This window comes from Salmo salar, chromosome ssa04 (genome assembly GCF_905237065.1).
Source record: "Salmo salar chromosome ssa04, Ssal_v3.1, whole genome shotgun sequence".
Classification (NCBI taxonomy): Eukaryota; Metazoa; Chordata; class Actinopteri; order Salmoniformes; family Salmonidae; genus Salmo; species Salmo salar.
The window spans coordinates 19,665,443-19,683,215 of NC_059445.1; the positions used below are offsets into that span (position 1 = coordinate 19,665,443).

A 17,773-nucleotide genomic window follows, 5' to 3' on the forward strand; every position below is an offset into this window, starting at 1 on the left:
ACTTAACCAGCATGGCTACCACAGTATTCTGCAGCGATACTACATCCAATCTGTTTTGCACTTAGTGGGACTATCATTTCTTTTTCAACAGGACAATGACTCAACACACCTCCAGGCTGTGTAAGGGCTATTTGACCAAGACGGAGAGTGATGAAGTTCTACATCAGATGACCTGGCCTCCACAATCACCCGACCTCAAACCAATAGAGATGGTTTGGGATGAGTTGTACCACAGAGTGAAGGAAACGCAGCCAACAAGTGCTCAGCATATGTGGGAACTCCTTCAAGACTGTTGGAAAAGCATTCCAGGTGAAGCTGGTTGAGAGAATGCCAAGAGTGTGCAAAGCTGTCATCAAGGCAAAGGGTGGCTACTTTGAAGAATCTCAAATATATTTTGATTTGTTTAACTTCTTATGGATCCCTTCGCGCGCCAATCCCTTTAGCGGGATCGATTTGATAACACCCAGTGAAATTGCAGCGCGCCAAATTCAAAAACAGAAATACTCAATAAGAATTCATAAAACATACTAGTGTTATACATCGGTTTAAAGATGAACTTCTTGTTAATCCAGCCGCAGTGTCAGATTTCAAAAAGACTTTACGGCGAAAGCAGACCATGCGATTATCTGAGGACAGCGCCCAGCATATCAACACATGAAAATCAGATTTCAACCAGGCAGGTGCTACACAAAAGTCAGAAATAACGATATAATTCATGCCTTACCTTTGAAGATCTTCTTCTGTTGGCACTCTATAATGTCCCTTAAACATCACAAATGGTCCTTTTGTTCGATAAATTGCTTCTATATATCCCCAAAATGTCCATTTATTTGGCGCGTTTGATTCAGAAAAACACCGGTTCCAACTCGCCCAACATGCCTAAAAAGTATCTAATAAGTTACCTGTTAACTTTGTCCAAACATTTCAAACAACTTTCCTAATCCAACTTTAGGTATTTTAAAACGTAAATAATTGATCAAATTTAAGACGGGAAATACCGTGCTCAATACCGGACGAAAACAAAGTGAAGCACGTTCCAGGTCGCGCAAACCAAAACATTAGAGTGCACCTGGAGTGACACATGAAAATAACAGGGCTACTTCTTCATTTCTCAAAGGAAAAACATCAACCAATTTCTAGACTGTTGACATCTAGTGGAAGCCATAGGAACTGCAAGCATATTTCTATTAAAAAGGGATTGCCATAGAAAATAATGGAAAACAGATTGAGCTCAAAAAGAAAATTCCCTGGATGGATTGTGCTCGGGGTTTCGCCTGCCAAATCAGTTCTGTTATACTCACAGACATTATTCACAGTGTTGTCTATCCAAATCTACTAATAATATGTATATCCTAGCTTCTGGGCCTGAGTAGCAGGCAGTTTACTTTGGGCACGCTTTTCATCCGGACGTCAAAATACCACCCCCTATCCCAGAGAGGTTTTAACAATTGTTTGTTTACCACATGATTCCATAAGTGTTATTTCATAGTTTTGATGTCTTCACTATTATTCTACAATGTAGAACATAGTAAAAGTAAAGAAAAACCCTTGAATGAGTAGGTGTACTGGGGAAGGGTACCACAAAATGTCTGCAGCATTGAAGGTCCCAAATAACACAGTGGCCTCCATCATTCTTATATGGAAGAAATTTGTAAGCATCAAGACTCTTCCTAGAGCTGGCTGCCTGGCCAAACTGAGCAATCGGGGGAGAAGGGCTTTGGTCAGGGAGGTGGTCACTCTGAAAGAGCTTCAGAGTTTCTCTGTGGAGATGGGAGAACCTTCGAGAAGGACAACCATCTCAGTCCCGTGTGGCTCAGTTGGTAGAGCATGGTGTTTGCAACGCCAGGGTTGTGGGTTCGATTCCCACGGGGGACCAGTACGGAGAAAAAAATGTATGAAATGTATGCCTTCACTACTGTAAGTCGCTCTGGATAAGAGCGTCTGCTAAATGACTAAAAATGTAAAAATGTCAGTAGCACTCCACCAATCAGGCCTTTATGGTAGTGGCGAAACAGAAGCCACTCCTCAGTAAAAGGCACATGACGGTGTGCTTGGAGTTTGCCACAAGGCACCTGAAGGACTCTCAGACCAAGAGAAACCTGATTCTTTGGTCTGATGAAACCAAGATTGAACTCTTTGGCCCGAATGCCAAGCGTCACGTCTGGAGGAAACCTGGCACCATCCCTACGGTGAAGCATGGTGGTGACAGCATCATGCTGTGGTGGTGTTTTTCAGCGGCAGGGACTGGGAGACTAGTCAGAATCGAGGGAATGATAAAAAGTACAGAGAGATCCTTGATGAAAATGTGCTCCAGAGTACTCAGGACCTCAGACTGGGGCGAAGGTTCACCTTCCAACAGGACAATGACCCTAAGAACACAGCCAAGACAACACAGGAGTGGCGTTGGGATAAGTTTCTGAATGTCCTTGAGGGGCCCAGCCAGAGCCCGGACTTGAACCCGATCAAACATCGCTGGAGAGACCTGCAAATAGCTCCGCAGCAACGCTCCCCATCCAACCTGACAGACTTTGAGAGGGCCTGAAGAGAAGAATGGGAGAAACTTCCCAAACACAGGTGTGCCACGCTTGTAGCGTCATACCCATGTAGACTCGAGTCTGTAATCGATGCCAAAGGTGCTTCAACAAAGTATTGAGTAAACATATTTAATTTTTTTTGTTTTTATACATTAGTAAACATTTCTAAAAACCTGTTTTTGTCATGATGGGGTATTGTGTGTAGAGTGATGAGGGGGAAAATTATTTATTCCATTTTAGAATAAGGCTGTAACTTTCCGAATGCACTGTATATAGTGCCTTCAGAAAATATTCATAGCCCTTGACTTATTTCAGATTTTGTTGTGTTACAGCCTGAATTCAAAATGGATTAAATATATGTTTTGTTTTCACACAATATCCCATAATGACAAAGTGAAAACACGTTTTTTGACATTTTTGCAAATGTTTTTTAAATTATATACAGAAATATCTAATTTACATAAGTATTCACACCCCTGAGTCAATAGATGTTAGAGCCCAGGAACATTCAATGTCTTCTTGGTAAGCAACTCCAGTGTATATTTGGCCTTTTGTTTTAGGTTATTGTTGCTGCTGAAAGGTGAACTCTTCTTCCAGTGTCTTTAGGAAAGCAGACTGAACCAGGTTTTCCTCTAGGATTTTGCCTGTGCTAAGCTCTATTCCATTTATTTTTATCTTTAAAAAAACCTCCCTAGTCCTTGCCTATGACAAGCATATACATTAGAAGTCGGACATTTACATACACCTTAGCCAAATACATTTAAACTCACATTTTCACAATTCCTGACATTTAATCCTAGTAACAATTCCCTGTCTTAGGTCAGTTAGGATCACCACTTTATTTTAAGAATGTGAAATGTCAGAATAATAGTAAAGAGAATTATTTATTTCAGCTTTTATTTCTTTCATCACATTCCCAGTGGGTCAGAAGTTTACATACACTCAATTAGTATTTGGTAGCATTGCCTTTAAATTGTTTAACTTGGGTCAAGCCTTCCACAAGCTTCCCACAATACGTTGGGTGAATTTTGGCCAGTTCCTCCTGACAGAGCTGGTGTAACTGAGTCAGGTTTGTAGGCCTCCTTGCTCGCACACGCTTTTCAGTTCTGCCCACAAATGTTCTATGGGATTGAGGTCAGGGCTTTGTGATGGCCACTCCAATACCTTGACTTTGTTGTCCTAAAGCCATTTTGCCACAACTTTGGAAGTATGCTTGGGGTCATTGTCCATTTGGAAGACCCATTTGCGACCAAGCTTTAACTTCCTGACCGATGTCTTGAGATGTTGCTTAAATATATATCCACATCATTTTCCTCCCTCATGATGCCATCTATTTTGTGAAGTGCACCAGTGCCTCCTGCAGCAAAGCACCCCCACAACATGATGCTGCCACCCCCGTGCTTCACGGTTGGGATGGTGTTCTTCGGCTTGCAAGCCTCCCCCTTTTTCCTCCAAACATAACAATGGTCATTATGGCCAAACAGTTCTATTTTTGTTTCATTAGACCAGAAGACATTTCTCCAAAAAGTACAATGTTTGTCCCCATGTGCAGTTGCAAACCGTAGTCTGGCTTTTTTATGGTGGTTTTGGAGCAGTGGCTTCTTCCTTGCTGAGCGGCCTTTCAGGTTATGTCGATATAGGACTCGTTTTACTGTGGATATAGATACTTTTGTACCTGTTTCCTCCAGCATCTTCACAAGGTCCTTTGCTGTTGTTCAGGGATTGATTTGCACTTTTCGCACCAAAGTACGTTCATCTCTAAGAGACAGAATGCGTCTCCTTCCTGAGCGGTATGATGGCTGCGTGGTCCCATGGTGTTTATACTTGCGTACTATTGTTTGTACAGATGAACGTGGTACCTTCAGGCATTTGGAAATTGCTCCCAAGGATGAACCAGACTTGTGGAGGTCTACAATAGTTTTTCTGAGGTCTTGGCTGATTTCTTTTGATCATCCCATGATGTCAAGCAAAGAGGCACTGAGTTTGAAGGTAGGTCTTGAAATACATCCACAGGTACACCTCCAATTGACTCAAATGACGTCAATTAGCCTATCAGAAGCTTCTAAAGCCATGATATTTTCTGGAATTTTCCAAGCTGTTTAAAGGCACAGTCAACTTAGTGTATGTGAACTTCTGACCCACTGGAATTGTGATACAGTGAATTATAAGTGAAATAATCTGTCTGTAAACAATTGTTGGAAAAATTACTTGTGTCATGCACAAAGTAGATGCCAAAACTATAGTTTGTTAAAACCTCTTTGGGCTAGGGGGCAGTATTTTCACGGCCGGATGAAAAACTTACCCAATTTAAACAGGTTACTACTCTGTCCCAGAAACTAGAATATGCATATTATTAGATTTGGATAGAAAACCCTCTGAAGTTTCTAAAACTGTTTGAATGGTATCTGTGAGTATAACAGAACTCATATGGCAGGCAAAAACCTGAGAAAAAGTCAAGCAGGAAGTGGGAAGTCTGGTGCTTGTAGTCCTTTCAAGTGATTGCCTTGACTGTATACAGTGACTTAGGGTTCATTTTGCACTTCCTAAAGCTTCCACTAGATGTCAGCAGTCTTTAGAACGGTGTTTGAAGATTCTATGGTGAATTTGAAGGGAATACCAGCTGTGGTAAACTGGTGTCCCATTATAAGGCATGGGCTCAAGTCACGCGCAATGACTTGGGAGCGAGCTGAGTTCATTTTCACTCCTAAAGAGAACGGATAGGTCCGGTTGGAATTTTATTCAAGGTATATGATAAAAACAACCTAAAGATTGATTCTATACATCATTTGACATGTTTCTACAAACTGTAGTATAACTTTTTTGACTTTTCGTCTGGACTAAATAAGCACGCGCGTTGTGGATTTGGATAGTGAACCTAACGCGTGAACAAAATTGATTATTTGGAAATAAATATGAACTTTATCGAACATTTATTGTGGAGCTGGGATTCCTGGGAGTGCCATCTGATGAAAATAATCAAAAGGTAAGTGAATATTTATAATGTTATTTCTTAGTTTTATTGACTCCAAGATGGCAGGTTTCTGTTTGCTAGTTGTTAGTGTCATCTGGGCTGTACTCAGATTATTGCAAATTGTGCTTTCGCCGTGAACCTTTTTTGAAATCTGACAAAGCGATTACATTTAGAAGTGTATCTATAATTCTGTGCATAACACTTCTATATTGATCAATGTTTACGATGAGAATTTACGTACTATGTGTGCTCATTGTGCTCATTCACCGGAGGGTTGGAGGGAAAACATTTCTCAACATTACGCGCCAATGTAAAATGCTGTTTTTGGATATAAATATGAACTTTATCGAGCAAAACATACACGTATTGTGTAACATAATGTCCTAGAAGTGTCATCTGATGAAGATTGTCAAAGGTTAGTGCTTCATTTAGCTGTGTTTTGGGTTTTTGTGATGCATCTAGTTGCTTGGAAAATGGCTGTTTGGTGTTTCTTGTTAAGTTTATGTCCTAACATAATCAAATTTTATGCTTTCGCCGTAAAGCCTTTTTGAAATCGGACAATGTGGTTAGATTAACGAGAAGTTTATCTTTAAAATGGTGTAAAATAGTTGATTGTTTGAGAAAATGGAATTATGAGATTTTAGCTGTTTTAAATTTGGCACTCTGATTTTCCACTGGCTGTTGTCAAAATCAATCCCGTTAACGGGATGAGAACGGGAAGGGGTCACCAACAGGTTAACAAGAAATTCGTGGAGTGGTTGAAAAACGAGTTTTCATGACTCCAACCTAAGTGTATGTAAACTTCCGACTTCAACTGTATCCATAACATGATGCAGCCACCACAATGCTTGAAAATATGAATAGTGGTACTCAGTGATGTGTTGTGTTGGATTTGCCCCAAACATAATGCTTTGTATTCAGGACATAAAGTTGATTTCTTTGCCACATTTTATTCTGTACAGGCTTCCTTCTTTTTCTCTGTCATTTAGGTTATTAATGTGGAGTAACTACAATGTTGTTGATCTATCGTCAGTCTTCTATCACAGCCATTAACCTCTGTAACTATCTTTGTAGTGACTGGGTGTATTGATAAACCATCCAAAGTGTAATAAATAACTTCACCATGCTCAAAGGGATATTAGGTTCCCTTCTTTGCAAGGCATTGTATAACCTCCCTGGTCTTTGTGGTTGAAATTCACTGCTTGGCTGAGGGACCTTACAGATAAATGTATTTCTGGGGTACAGAGATGAGGTAGTCAGTCAAAAATCCTGTTTAAGACTATTATTGCACACAGAGTGAGTCCATGTAACCAATTATGTGACTTGTTGGAGGTGTCCGTAAGAGAACAGACACAAACTCGGCTAGCAATGCTCCGTCCTGCTCCTATAGTTGTGATTCAGAGAGATTGATGGCACCTCAGGTTAACCCCCTAACATGTGCTGCTTTTAGCCTGCCTTCTATAGGATCTATTAACTGGAACATGGACCATGCGACAACACATTCACTCCCTGGCCTTCATCCTCCTCACACTCCTCTAATGTTAAACCAGACCACAGACAATGCCAGTGCCTCAACACTGAGTGGCTACACAAGCCCATTGACAAATGACAGTAGTAGAGACGGAATGAATATAGCTGGCAACGCCAAAGTCTTACACTTATCCTGTTTCACTGCATGTACAAGTAGGTAACCTGTACGAGTGTGAAATGTCTTTTGTGCATTTCCAAACTCCCCCTGAGCCTGGGGTCAAGGCCAAGGATCAGCCATTATTGACGGTGCCCCTGGAGCAATTAGGGTTAGGTGCTCAAGGGCACATCGAAATATATATATATTTCTTTAGCTAACGGCCTTTCGCTTAGTTGCCAAACACTCTTAACCGCTAGGCTACCTGCCTACCTCATGTTTACTTGACATGAATTAGTGAAGATGTGTGTAATGTAATGACGAACATTTTCCAAAGTATTCTACAATTCATTTTATCAAAGCGAGGGGACAAGATTTACAGAAAATGTAAAGTGTTACCATAGTGAGAAAAGTTATTCTACTTGTCACGTATCATTTTGTGAAATAAAAGTACTGTACTTCACGTTATGTATGACCATTTTGTTGAAATTAAATACAAAATTGACTTTGCGCTGACTGACTTGGTTATTTTTGCAGAGTTTCTCATCTCAGTAGAACCAAAACATCGTACTTAATTCTTGAATCAACAAATATATACTTTTTTTTATAATGAACTCCAATGGCTCCATATTGTTAGGTACTTGAATCACTGTTAGAGATGAGATTGTGGTTAACATTTTATAATATTGTGTCATGTTTCTGTGTGAACAGCAAACAGTTTCTTATATAAACCTTTATGCTTTTCTGTACAATTTGTGTTTACAGTCTGCAGTCAATGAGGACCTGCTGATATCCAGTGTTGATGGCGGGAGAGACTGGACCTCTGAAGCGGCTAGTCACAAACCCTGGCCCCGGATCAGAACCCTGGATCAGGAGCCATTGCTCTTCTTTCCCGAGTTGGAACCAGGACCGAACCGCGAGGGACAGAGACTCCACCACCACACAGAACACAACCAGTGGACAGGTGGACTGAACAACTTCAGTACTGGTGGTCATCAGAGAGACGGAGGCTCCAGTCAGGGACCCAGTCTGCAGCCCAGACCCTTCTCTTCACAGTCTCAGTGCAGGGATGAAGCAAGGCCTGGGGCTGATAGAGATAGACCCTCCTGTTCCTATGATACAAACACCACAGTATCCATCATGAACAGAGCAGGTCACCCTGCCTTTACAGAGAGTGGTGGGAGGCCCCCCTGGTGGGGGTCTAACAGGAAGTATTTCTTCTCCTTCAGGGTCTCGTCTAATGCCTGGTGAATGGGCTCATAGGAGGCCTTGGTCTGGACCTGAGTCTAGCCTTCTTCAGCTACCTCATGCTTACCAATACAGACATGGTCAGCATGGGTGTTTACCACAAGTGGTACCTAGCCTATAACACAGCACACAATCCCAACAACACCCACACAATGGCGAGAGGTCAAGGAGGGAGCTCAAAGTTGAGTTTTACACAGCGGATATCTGGGAACCGATTTTTATCTGACATATTATAGTTATCATGTGAAGTATCTTGGGGTGAGAGGGTAATTACATTCACACCACTCATTAGCTTGTTACTTGAAACAGGCTTGTGTAAATACATGTTTTTAGAAAGACAGTAAACCTAGGTTAGAACAAGGATAGTTTAATGTTTACCGTACTGAGGTGATGTAAATGAAAAAGTCATATTACTTTCTACACTATTCTTGTTAATACAGTTATTTTTAAAAAAGTCTGTGATGAGCTTGAAATATACTGATCATAGTACATTTGATTTGTAACGTAATTAGCAGTACCGTAATTCAAAGAACAGCCCGCATTCCTTTTTCATTTAACCACACCCTTTCAGCTTCGACGTCAACCAATAACATCCTTTGTCTTCTGTGTAAACGGAAGTGAACAGTGACTTAAAACAATTTCCACATTCGCGTTTTTATTTAGACGTTTATTAATACCCTGTAACTTAAAATATGACTTATTTAACTGCACAACTTCACATACTTATCCCCAGGTAGTGTTTAATTGACGTTGGAGACAGGACTTGGTTGATAAATGTTATTTAGGTAACGCTAGCTAGCGAACAATGGCTAACGTTAAATTTATGGGTTTTCACACTCAAATAGCCTCCATCATGGAGGTGCTAGCAAATGCAGCCGTGGAAGACATCTGCAAACTCGTAGACGACGATTATGCAGTGTTTCGTTTGGAAATAACTCAAAGCCAGAAAGAAAACCGGGTATTGCGGAGGAAACTACAGCTTCAGGAACTGAAGGTGACACGGGAGCGCGTCCTCTCCAGTCGTCCCAGAAATGTCAAGATCCTTGACCGATACAGGGGAATGGCTAGAGGTAGGCCCGTTCCCCTCTGCGCATGTTTGACTTCAGATGTGTTTACCACAGATATGGTTAACCAGAATTGGGTCTTGGTCTTTTTTGGGGATAGTATGCAATAATTCCCTTGATTACGACTCTTGCACAAACACACAATATCATATTCTAACCAGATTCTTCATTTACTGCATTTCCTATTATTTACTCAATGAAAATAATGTGATGCATGGAACATAATACATCGATCAATACATAGTATATCAACAAGTTATAGGTAGTGTTACCTTACATCCTGGCCAATTCTAGACAGTGTCAATAGTGTACAATATACCGTTGAGCATTGACAGTAGTTAACCCAACCACCTCTTCTACCCAATCACTCTCAGGTGAAGGACATCTCACTGTAGGCCACAGGAGCTTTGTGAAGCCAGCGGGACACAATACATGGAGAGATGACCAACCAATCACTGTTGATGAGGGGAGTGGAACCTTAGCCCAGCATGTTATCGTGATAGAGGTTAGTGTCATAGTATTACATCAAAATTACAGTACATCAAATGTGGCCAGTTTATTTCAGAAAGGCTCCCCGCAGCTATTCACTTGCTTACATGTACATCCTTATTTATCTGCCATAGGGGAGCTTAGAGACTTCCCAACAACATTGTAATCCAATTCAACTCATGTACCGGTAATAGGTTTGTGACAAATGTAAAAAAAAAATACAAAAAATAATTAAACTAATTCAAACAAGAAAAAAAATCATAATGTACAATGCAGATATGGTCCTGCATGACCACTAGGGGGCGATGCAGTTCAGTATACCACAGTCATGGCTACCAGACAGCGCTCACCTCACTGCTGTCCCCCACACACTCAGCAACAATGGTAGTTAATTCTGTTTTTTGGTTCTCTGCTGTGTGCCTCTCCACGTATGGGCTTGGTCTTTTATTAAATAGGGCTATCTTCTGTATATCAGGACTTTCCAACCCTGTTCCTGGAGAGCTACCCAACTGTAGATTTTTGCTCCAAACCTAATTGTAATTAACCTCAGCTTATCAACCAGCTAATTATTAGAATCAGGTGTGCTATAGTACTGTTGTACAAACACCTACAGGATGGTAGCTGTTCAGGAACAGGGTTGGAGAGCCCTGCCTTAGAATGTAAATTGTCAGTCGAGGCATATTGATTCAATTGTTGTAAAGATGTGGAGAGGATAAAGAGATGCTCAGCATTTTTAACATCACTGTCAACCAAACAAGTCCTGCAGGCTCTAGTTTTATCTAATCTTGACCATATTGCCCTGTGATATGGTGAATTGCTGCAAAGAAGGACCTAGAACAGCTGCAGCTGGCCCAGAACAGAGCAGCAAGTGTTGCCCTTCAACGTACACAGAGGGCTAATGTCAACAGTATGCATGTCAGTCTCTCTTGGCTCAAAGTACAGGAGAGATTGACTGCATCAATTCTTGTTTTTATGATAAATATTATTGTTTAACCTCTTACATCTTGATGTGCTGCTAGCGGAACGCCTCGCCAATATCCAATGATAGAGCGTGGCGCGAATTACAAACTCCTCAAAAATCCCAAAACTTCCATTTTTCAAACATATGACTATTTTACACCATTTTAAAGACAAGACTCTCCTTTATCTAACCACATTGTCAGATTTCAAAAAGGCTTTACAACGAAAGCAAAACATTAGATTATGTCAGGAGAGTACCCAGACAGAAATAATCAGACACCCATTTTTCAAGCTAGCATATAATGTCACAAAAACCAAAACCACAGCTAAATGCAGCACTAACCTTTGATGATCTTCATCAGATGACACTCCTAGGACATTGTTATACAATACATGCATGTTTTGTTCAATCAAGTTCATATTTATATCAAAAACCAGCTTTTTACATTAGCATGTGACGTTCAGAACTAGCATACCCACCGAAAACTTCCGGTGAATTTACTAAATTACTCACGATAAACATAAATTATTTTAAGAATTATAGATACAGAACTCCTTTATGCAATCGCGGTGTCCGATTTTAAAATAGCTTTTCGGTGAAAGCACATTTTGCAATATTCTGAGTAGATAGCCCGGCCATCATGGCTAGCTATTTTGACACCCACCAAGTTTGGCACTCGCCAAACTCAGATTTACTATAAGAAAAATTGGATTACCTTTGCTGTTCTTCGTCAGAATGCACTCCCAGGACTTCTACTTCAACACCCAATGTTGTTTTGGTTCCAAATAATCCATAGTTATATCCAAATAGCGGCGTTTTGTTCTTGCGTTCAAGACACTATCCGAAGGGTGACGTGCCGGCGCATATCGTGACAAAAAAATTCTAAATATTCCATTACCGTACTTCGAAGCATGTCAAACGCTGTTTAAAATCAATTTTTATGCGAATTTTCGCGTAAAATAGCGATAATATTCCGACCGGGAGACCTTGTTTTCGTTCAAAAACTGAAAATAGAAAATGGAGTCTTCACATGCACGCGCGCACCCGTGTCATTGTTCTCAGATCGACCACTTTCCAAAACCCCTACTGTTTTTCGCCCAGGGACTGCAGAGTCATCATTCCCCGTTCTGGCGCCTTCTGAGAGCCTATGGGAGCCTTAGAAAATGTCACGTTACAGCAGAGATCCTCTTTTTTCCATAAAGAGGCTATAGAAGGACAAGAAATGGTCAGAGAGGGCACTTCCTGTATGGAATCTTCTCAGGTTTTGGCCTGCCATATGAGTTCTGTTATACTCACAGACACCATTCAAACAGTTTTAGAAACTTTAGGGTGTTTTCTATCCACATCTACTAATTATATGCATATTCTAGTTTCTGGGCAGGAGTAATAACCAGATTAAAATCGGGTACGTTTTTTTATCCGGTCGTGAAAATACTGCCCCCTATCCTAAACAGGTTAAAATTCCAAATTGTCTGTATAATCAACGTACATATAGCTCTGACAGACATACAGTACATACCCCACCAGACATGTCACCAGGGGTCTCTTCAGTCCCCAAATCCAGAACTAATTCAAGGCAACACACAGCATTGTATGCACAGATCAGCTAGCAGGCATATTCACTGTAATTTTCAACCTCTCCATGTCCCAGTCTGTAATCCCCACATATTACAATGACTACCATCATTCCTGTTCCCAAGAACTCAAAAGCTTCATGCCACAATGACTACCACCATGTAGCACTAACATCTGTAATCATGAAGTTCTTTGAAAGGCTGGTTATGGCACACATTAACTCCATTATCCCAGACCCACTCCAATTTGCATACCGCCCCAACAGATCCATAGACGACACAATCTCAAATTGCACTCCACACTGCCCTCACCCACCTAGATGAGGAACACCTATGTGAGAATGCTGTTCATTGACTACAGCCCAGTGTTCAACACCAGTGTCCCCTTCAAGCTCATCACCAAGCTTAGGACCCTGGGACTGAATACCTCCCTCTGCAACTGGATCCTGAACTTCCTGACAGGCTGACCTCAAGTGGTGAGGGTAGGCAACATCACCTCCGCCACGCTGACCCTCAACACGGGGGCCCATAGGGGTGTGTGTGCTTAGTCCCCTCCTGTACTCCCTGTTACCCATGACTGAGTGGCCACGCACACCTCCCAACACCATCATCAAGTTTGCTGGCGACATGACGGTAATAAGCCTGATCACCAGCGACGATGAGACAGCCTACAGGGAGGAGGGCAGTGACGTGTGGTGCCAGGACAACAACCTCTCCATCAACGTCAGTAAGGCCAAGGAGCTGATTGTGGACTACGGGGGGGCGAGCACACCCCCATACACGTCAGCGGGACTGAGAGCTTCAAGGTCCTCGGTGCCAAATCACTAAGGGCTTAAAATGGTCCACTCACATGCATAGTCGTGAAGAAGACGTGACGGCGCCTCTTTCCCCTCAGGAAGTTGAAAAGGTTTGGTATGGGCCCACAAATCCTCAGTTATGGGTAGGTACGCTTGTAATCGTTAAGGACGGTAGTTTTTCAGGATAACAAAAGAAACAAATGGATCTAAGCACAGTCAAAATCCTAGAGGAAAACCTGGTTCAGTCTGCTTTCCACCCGACACTGGGAGATGAATTCACCTTTCAGCAGGACAATAACCTAAAACACAAGGCCAAATCTACACTGGAGTTGCTTACCAAGAAGACTGAATGTTCCTGAATGGCAGAGTTAGTTTTTACTTAAATCTGCTTGTAAATCTATGGTATGACAACAATCAACTTGACAGAGCTTTTATAAGTAATGTGCAGATATTGTACAATCCAGGTGTGCAAGGCTCTTAAAGACTTACCCAGAAAGACTCACAGCTGTAAACGCTGCCAAAGGAGACTCTACAATTTATTGACTCAGTGTGAATACTTATGTCAATTAGATATTTCTGTATTTAATTTTTAATAAAATACTTTCTGAAGGCACCTTATGTCTAGATTTTTTGGTTGTGTTGTTTTTATTTGACACGTGTGTGTAGTTCAGTCCTTGAGCTGTTCTTGTCTATTGAAGTTGTTTTGTGTGGTCCCCAGGAAGAGTAGCTGCTGCTTCAGCAACAGCTAATGAGGATCCTAATAAATACTATCTGCATTTACCCAATTGAGGTAATCTTTAGCTAGATCCCAAATGTGATCTTTTTACTAGTTTGCATCATATAGAATTTTATTACCCCAAAAACGTGCATAAAAACAGTGAATATAATGTAGGCTAGTGATGTGCGGGTTGACTCATAACCCGCAGTGCCTGCGGGAGTCCGACCGATATTGATTTGAGCCGTCTAACAAGGAGATCATGGACAAAGGAGGACTATTATTATTATTATTATTATTATTATTATTATACATAATTTGACAATTTAGAACAGTGTAAAAAATTTAAAAAAAATAAATAAATTATAAATAATACCAGAGAGGCTGTTATAACAAAAAAGTGTAAAGCTTTTATTACAGCATAGCAATGATTATAAAACAGCCAAATTTATTAAATTGTTGTGTGAGGCTTGGTGTTCACGGAATCAGTAGGCTATTAAACAAACACTCAAACAGGAAACAGAGGCAGGATCTGTCTTATTTCTGTAAAAAGACAGTACCAGTCAAAAGTTTGGACACACCTACAAGGTTTTCATTATTTTTACTATTTTCGACATTGTAGAATAATAGTGAAGACAAACTATGAAATAACACATATGTAATCATGTAGTAACCAAAAAAAGTGTTAAAACAAATCAACCTATGAGATTCTTCAAATAGCCACCCTTTGCCTTGATGACAGCTTTGCTCACTATTGGCAGTCTCTCAACCAGCTTCATGAGGTAGTCACCTGGAATGCATTTCTATTAACAGTTGTGTCTTAAGTACATTTTTGTAATTTCTTTCCTTAATGCGTTTGAGCCAATCAGTTGTGTTATGACAAGGTAGGGGTGTATACAGAAGATAGCCCTATTTGGTAAAAGACCAAGACCATTTTATGGCAAGAACAGCTCAAATGAGCAAAGAGAAACGACAGTCAATCTGGAAAGTTTCAAGAACTTTGAAAGTTTCTTCAAGTGCAGTCGCAAAAATCATCAAGCGCTATGATGAAACTGGCTCTCATGAGGACCGCCACAGGAAAGGAAGACCCAGAGTCACCTCTGCTGCAGAGAATAAGTTCATTGGAGTTACCAGCCTCAGACATTGCAGCCCAAATAAATTATTCAGAGATCAACATCAACTGTTCAGAGGAGAATGTGTGAATCAGGCCTTCGTGGTCGAATTGCTGCAAAGAAACCACTACTAAAGGACACCAGTATGAAGAAGAGACTTGCTTGGGCCAAGAAACACGACCAATGGACATTAGACCGGTGGAAATCTGTTCTTTGGTCATGTCTTTGAGACGCAGAGTAGGTGAACAGATGATATCTGCATGTGTGGTTCCCACCGTGAAGCATGTGGTGCTTTGCTGGGGACACTGTCAGTGATTTATTTAGAATTGCAAGGCATACTTAACCAGCATGGATACCACAGCATTCTGCAGCAATACACCATCCCATCTGGTTTGCGCTTAGTGGGACTGTCATTTGTTTTTCAACAGGACAATGACCCAACACACCTCCAGGCTGTATAAGGGCTATTTGACCAAGAAGGAGAGTGACGGAGTGCTGCATCAGATGACCTGGCCTCCACAATCATCCGACCTAAACCCAATTGAGATGGTTTGGGATGAGTTGGACTGCAGAGTGAAGGAAAAGCAGCCAACAAGTGCTCAGCATATGTGGGAACTCCTTCAGGACTATTGGAAAAACATTCCAGTTTAAGCTCTTTGAGAGAATGCCAAGAATGTGCAAAGCTGTCAAGGCAAAGGGTAGCTACTTGCAAGAATATAAAATACAATATATATTTTGATTTGTTGAACACTTTTTTTGGTTACTACATGTGTGTTATTTCATAGTTTTGATGTATTCACTATTATTCTACACTGTAGAAAATAGTAAAAAAATAAAGAAAAAACCCTTGAATGAGTAGGTGTGTCCAAACTTATGACTGGTACTGTATATGGATGATTCATAAAGCCAGGCACATTTAACAGTTAGGCTATTGATTATAGACCTAATTAAGTTGGTTTCCTCTCTCCTCACGTTTCTTAGACAATTAAGTCAAGGGCTGTTTTCTCATCTCCGATCTCTGCTGCTGCCTCCGCTGCATTGTTCTCAACACCAATATGCTGGTTAATTTAGCTATTATGCACATACAGTTGAAGTTGGAAGTTAACAAACACCTTAGCCAAATACATTTAAATTCAGTTTTTCACAATTCCTGACATTTAATCCTAGTAAAAATTCCATGTCTTAGGTCAGTTAGGATCACCACTTTATTTTAAAACCTCTTGGGGCTATGTGGGACCCTAGCGTGCCACCCGTGGTGCACCCTATCAACAGCAGGTGCATTTCAAGAGCGGCAAATTTGAAACCAAATAAATGTCAAAATTCAAATTTTTCAAACATACAACTATCTTACACCCTTTGAAAGATAAACATCTCCTTAATCTAACCACGTTGTCCGATTTCAAAGAGGTTTTACGGCGAAAGCATAAAGTTAGATTATGTTAGGAGAGTACATTGACAATAGCTGTGTGTAATGTTTTGTCAATTCAAAGACAGGCGTCACCAAAACCATAAAACCAGCTAAAATGATGCACTAACCTTTAACAATCTCCATCAGATGACACTCCTAGGACATTATGTTAGACAATAAATGCATATTTAGTTCTATCAAGTTCATATTTATATCCAAAAACAGCGGTTTACTATGGCGTTGATGTTCAGGAAATCGTTTCCCTCCAATAGCCGGCAGTCAAGTCAGCACCACAAATTAAATAATTAAAATTAGAAAACATTGGTAAAATATTATATTGTCATTTAAAGAATTATAGATTTACATCTCTTGAACGCAATCAACTTGCCAGATTTAAAAATAACCTTACTGGGAAATCACACTTTGCAATAATCTGAGCACTGCGCCCAGAAAAATACGCTTTGCTATACAGACAAACGGCCATGTTGGAGAGATCTAAAATCGAAAATACTATGTAAATAATCCATTACCTTTGATTCTCTTCATCAGATGTCACTTCCAGGAATCCCAGGTCCATAACGAATGTAGTTTTGTTCAAAAAAGCTAATCATTTATATCCAAAAAGCTCCGTGTTGTTAGCACATGATCTAAGCCAGCCGGACTTCTCGTCATGAACGAGGGGAAAAAATATATTTACGTTCGTTCAAACATGTCAAACGTTGTGTAGCATAAATCATTAGTGCCTTTTTTAACCAGAACATGAATAATATTCAAGGTGGACGAATGCATTCTCTTTTATAACGTATTGGAACGAGGGTACCCAACATGAACTCGCGCGCCAGAGTCTAATCGGCCATCACCGTTCCAAAGCTCTTGTTCGGTCAGATCTCACAGTAAAAGACTCAAAACACTTTGTAAAGGCTGGTGACATCTAGTGGAAGCAATAGGAAGTGCCAAAACATTAATCAACCCCTGTGTGTTTCAATGGCATAGGCTTAAAGGTAATTCAACACATCAGGTATCCACTTCCTGTCAGAAAATGTCTCAGGGTTTTGCCTGCCAAATGAGTTCTGTTATACTCACAGACACCATTCAAACAGTTTTAGAAACTTTAGGGTGTTTTCTATCCATATATAATAAGTATATGCATATTCTAGTTACTGGGTAGGATTAGTAACCAGATTAAATCGGGTACATTTTTTTTATCCAGCCGTGAAAATACTGCCCCCTAGCCCCAACAGGTTAAGAATGTGAAATGTCAGAATGATTTATTTCA

General features: G+C 40.7%; 3 protein-coding genes across 5 annotated transcripts in view; all 3 read left to right on the forward strand.

Annotated features, from left to right (window-relative positions):
* The window catches only part of LOC106602512 (zinc finger protein 69 homolog), a 506,109-nt gene that overhangs the window by 354,355 nt on the left and 133,981 nt on the right, over positions 1-17,773 (forward strand). The gene's annotated exons all lie outside the window — the stretch shown is intronic.
* LOC106602426 (zinc finger protein 583-like) overlaps positions 1-17,773 on the forward strand; it is a 61,967-nt gene that overhangs the window by 7,699 nt on the left and 36,495 nt on the right. The window lies entirely within an intron of this gene.
* Positions 8,825-17,773, forward strand: part of LOC106602468 (zinc finger protein 513) — a 29,505-nt gene continuing 20,556 nt past the window's right edge. Inside the window, exons 1-2 of one of the 2 annotated variants that reach the window (XM_014195137.2) lie at positions 8,825-9,447; positions 9,816-9,946. In XM_014195137.2, coding sequence (XP_014050612.2) covers positions 9,183-9,447; positions 9,816-9,946 — 396 coding nt within the window. In that variant the 5' untranslated portion in view covers positions 8,825-9,182. The remainder of the gene's footprint in view (positions 9,448-9,815; positions 9,947-17,773) is intronic. The other variant, XM_045717565.1, reaches the window with a different exon arrangement.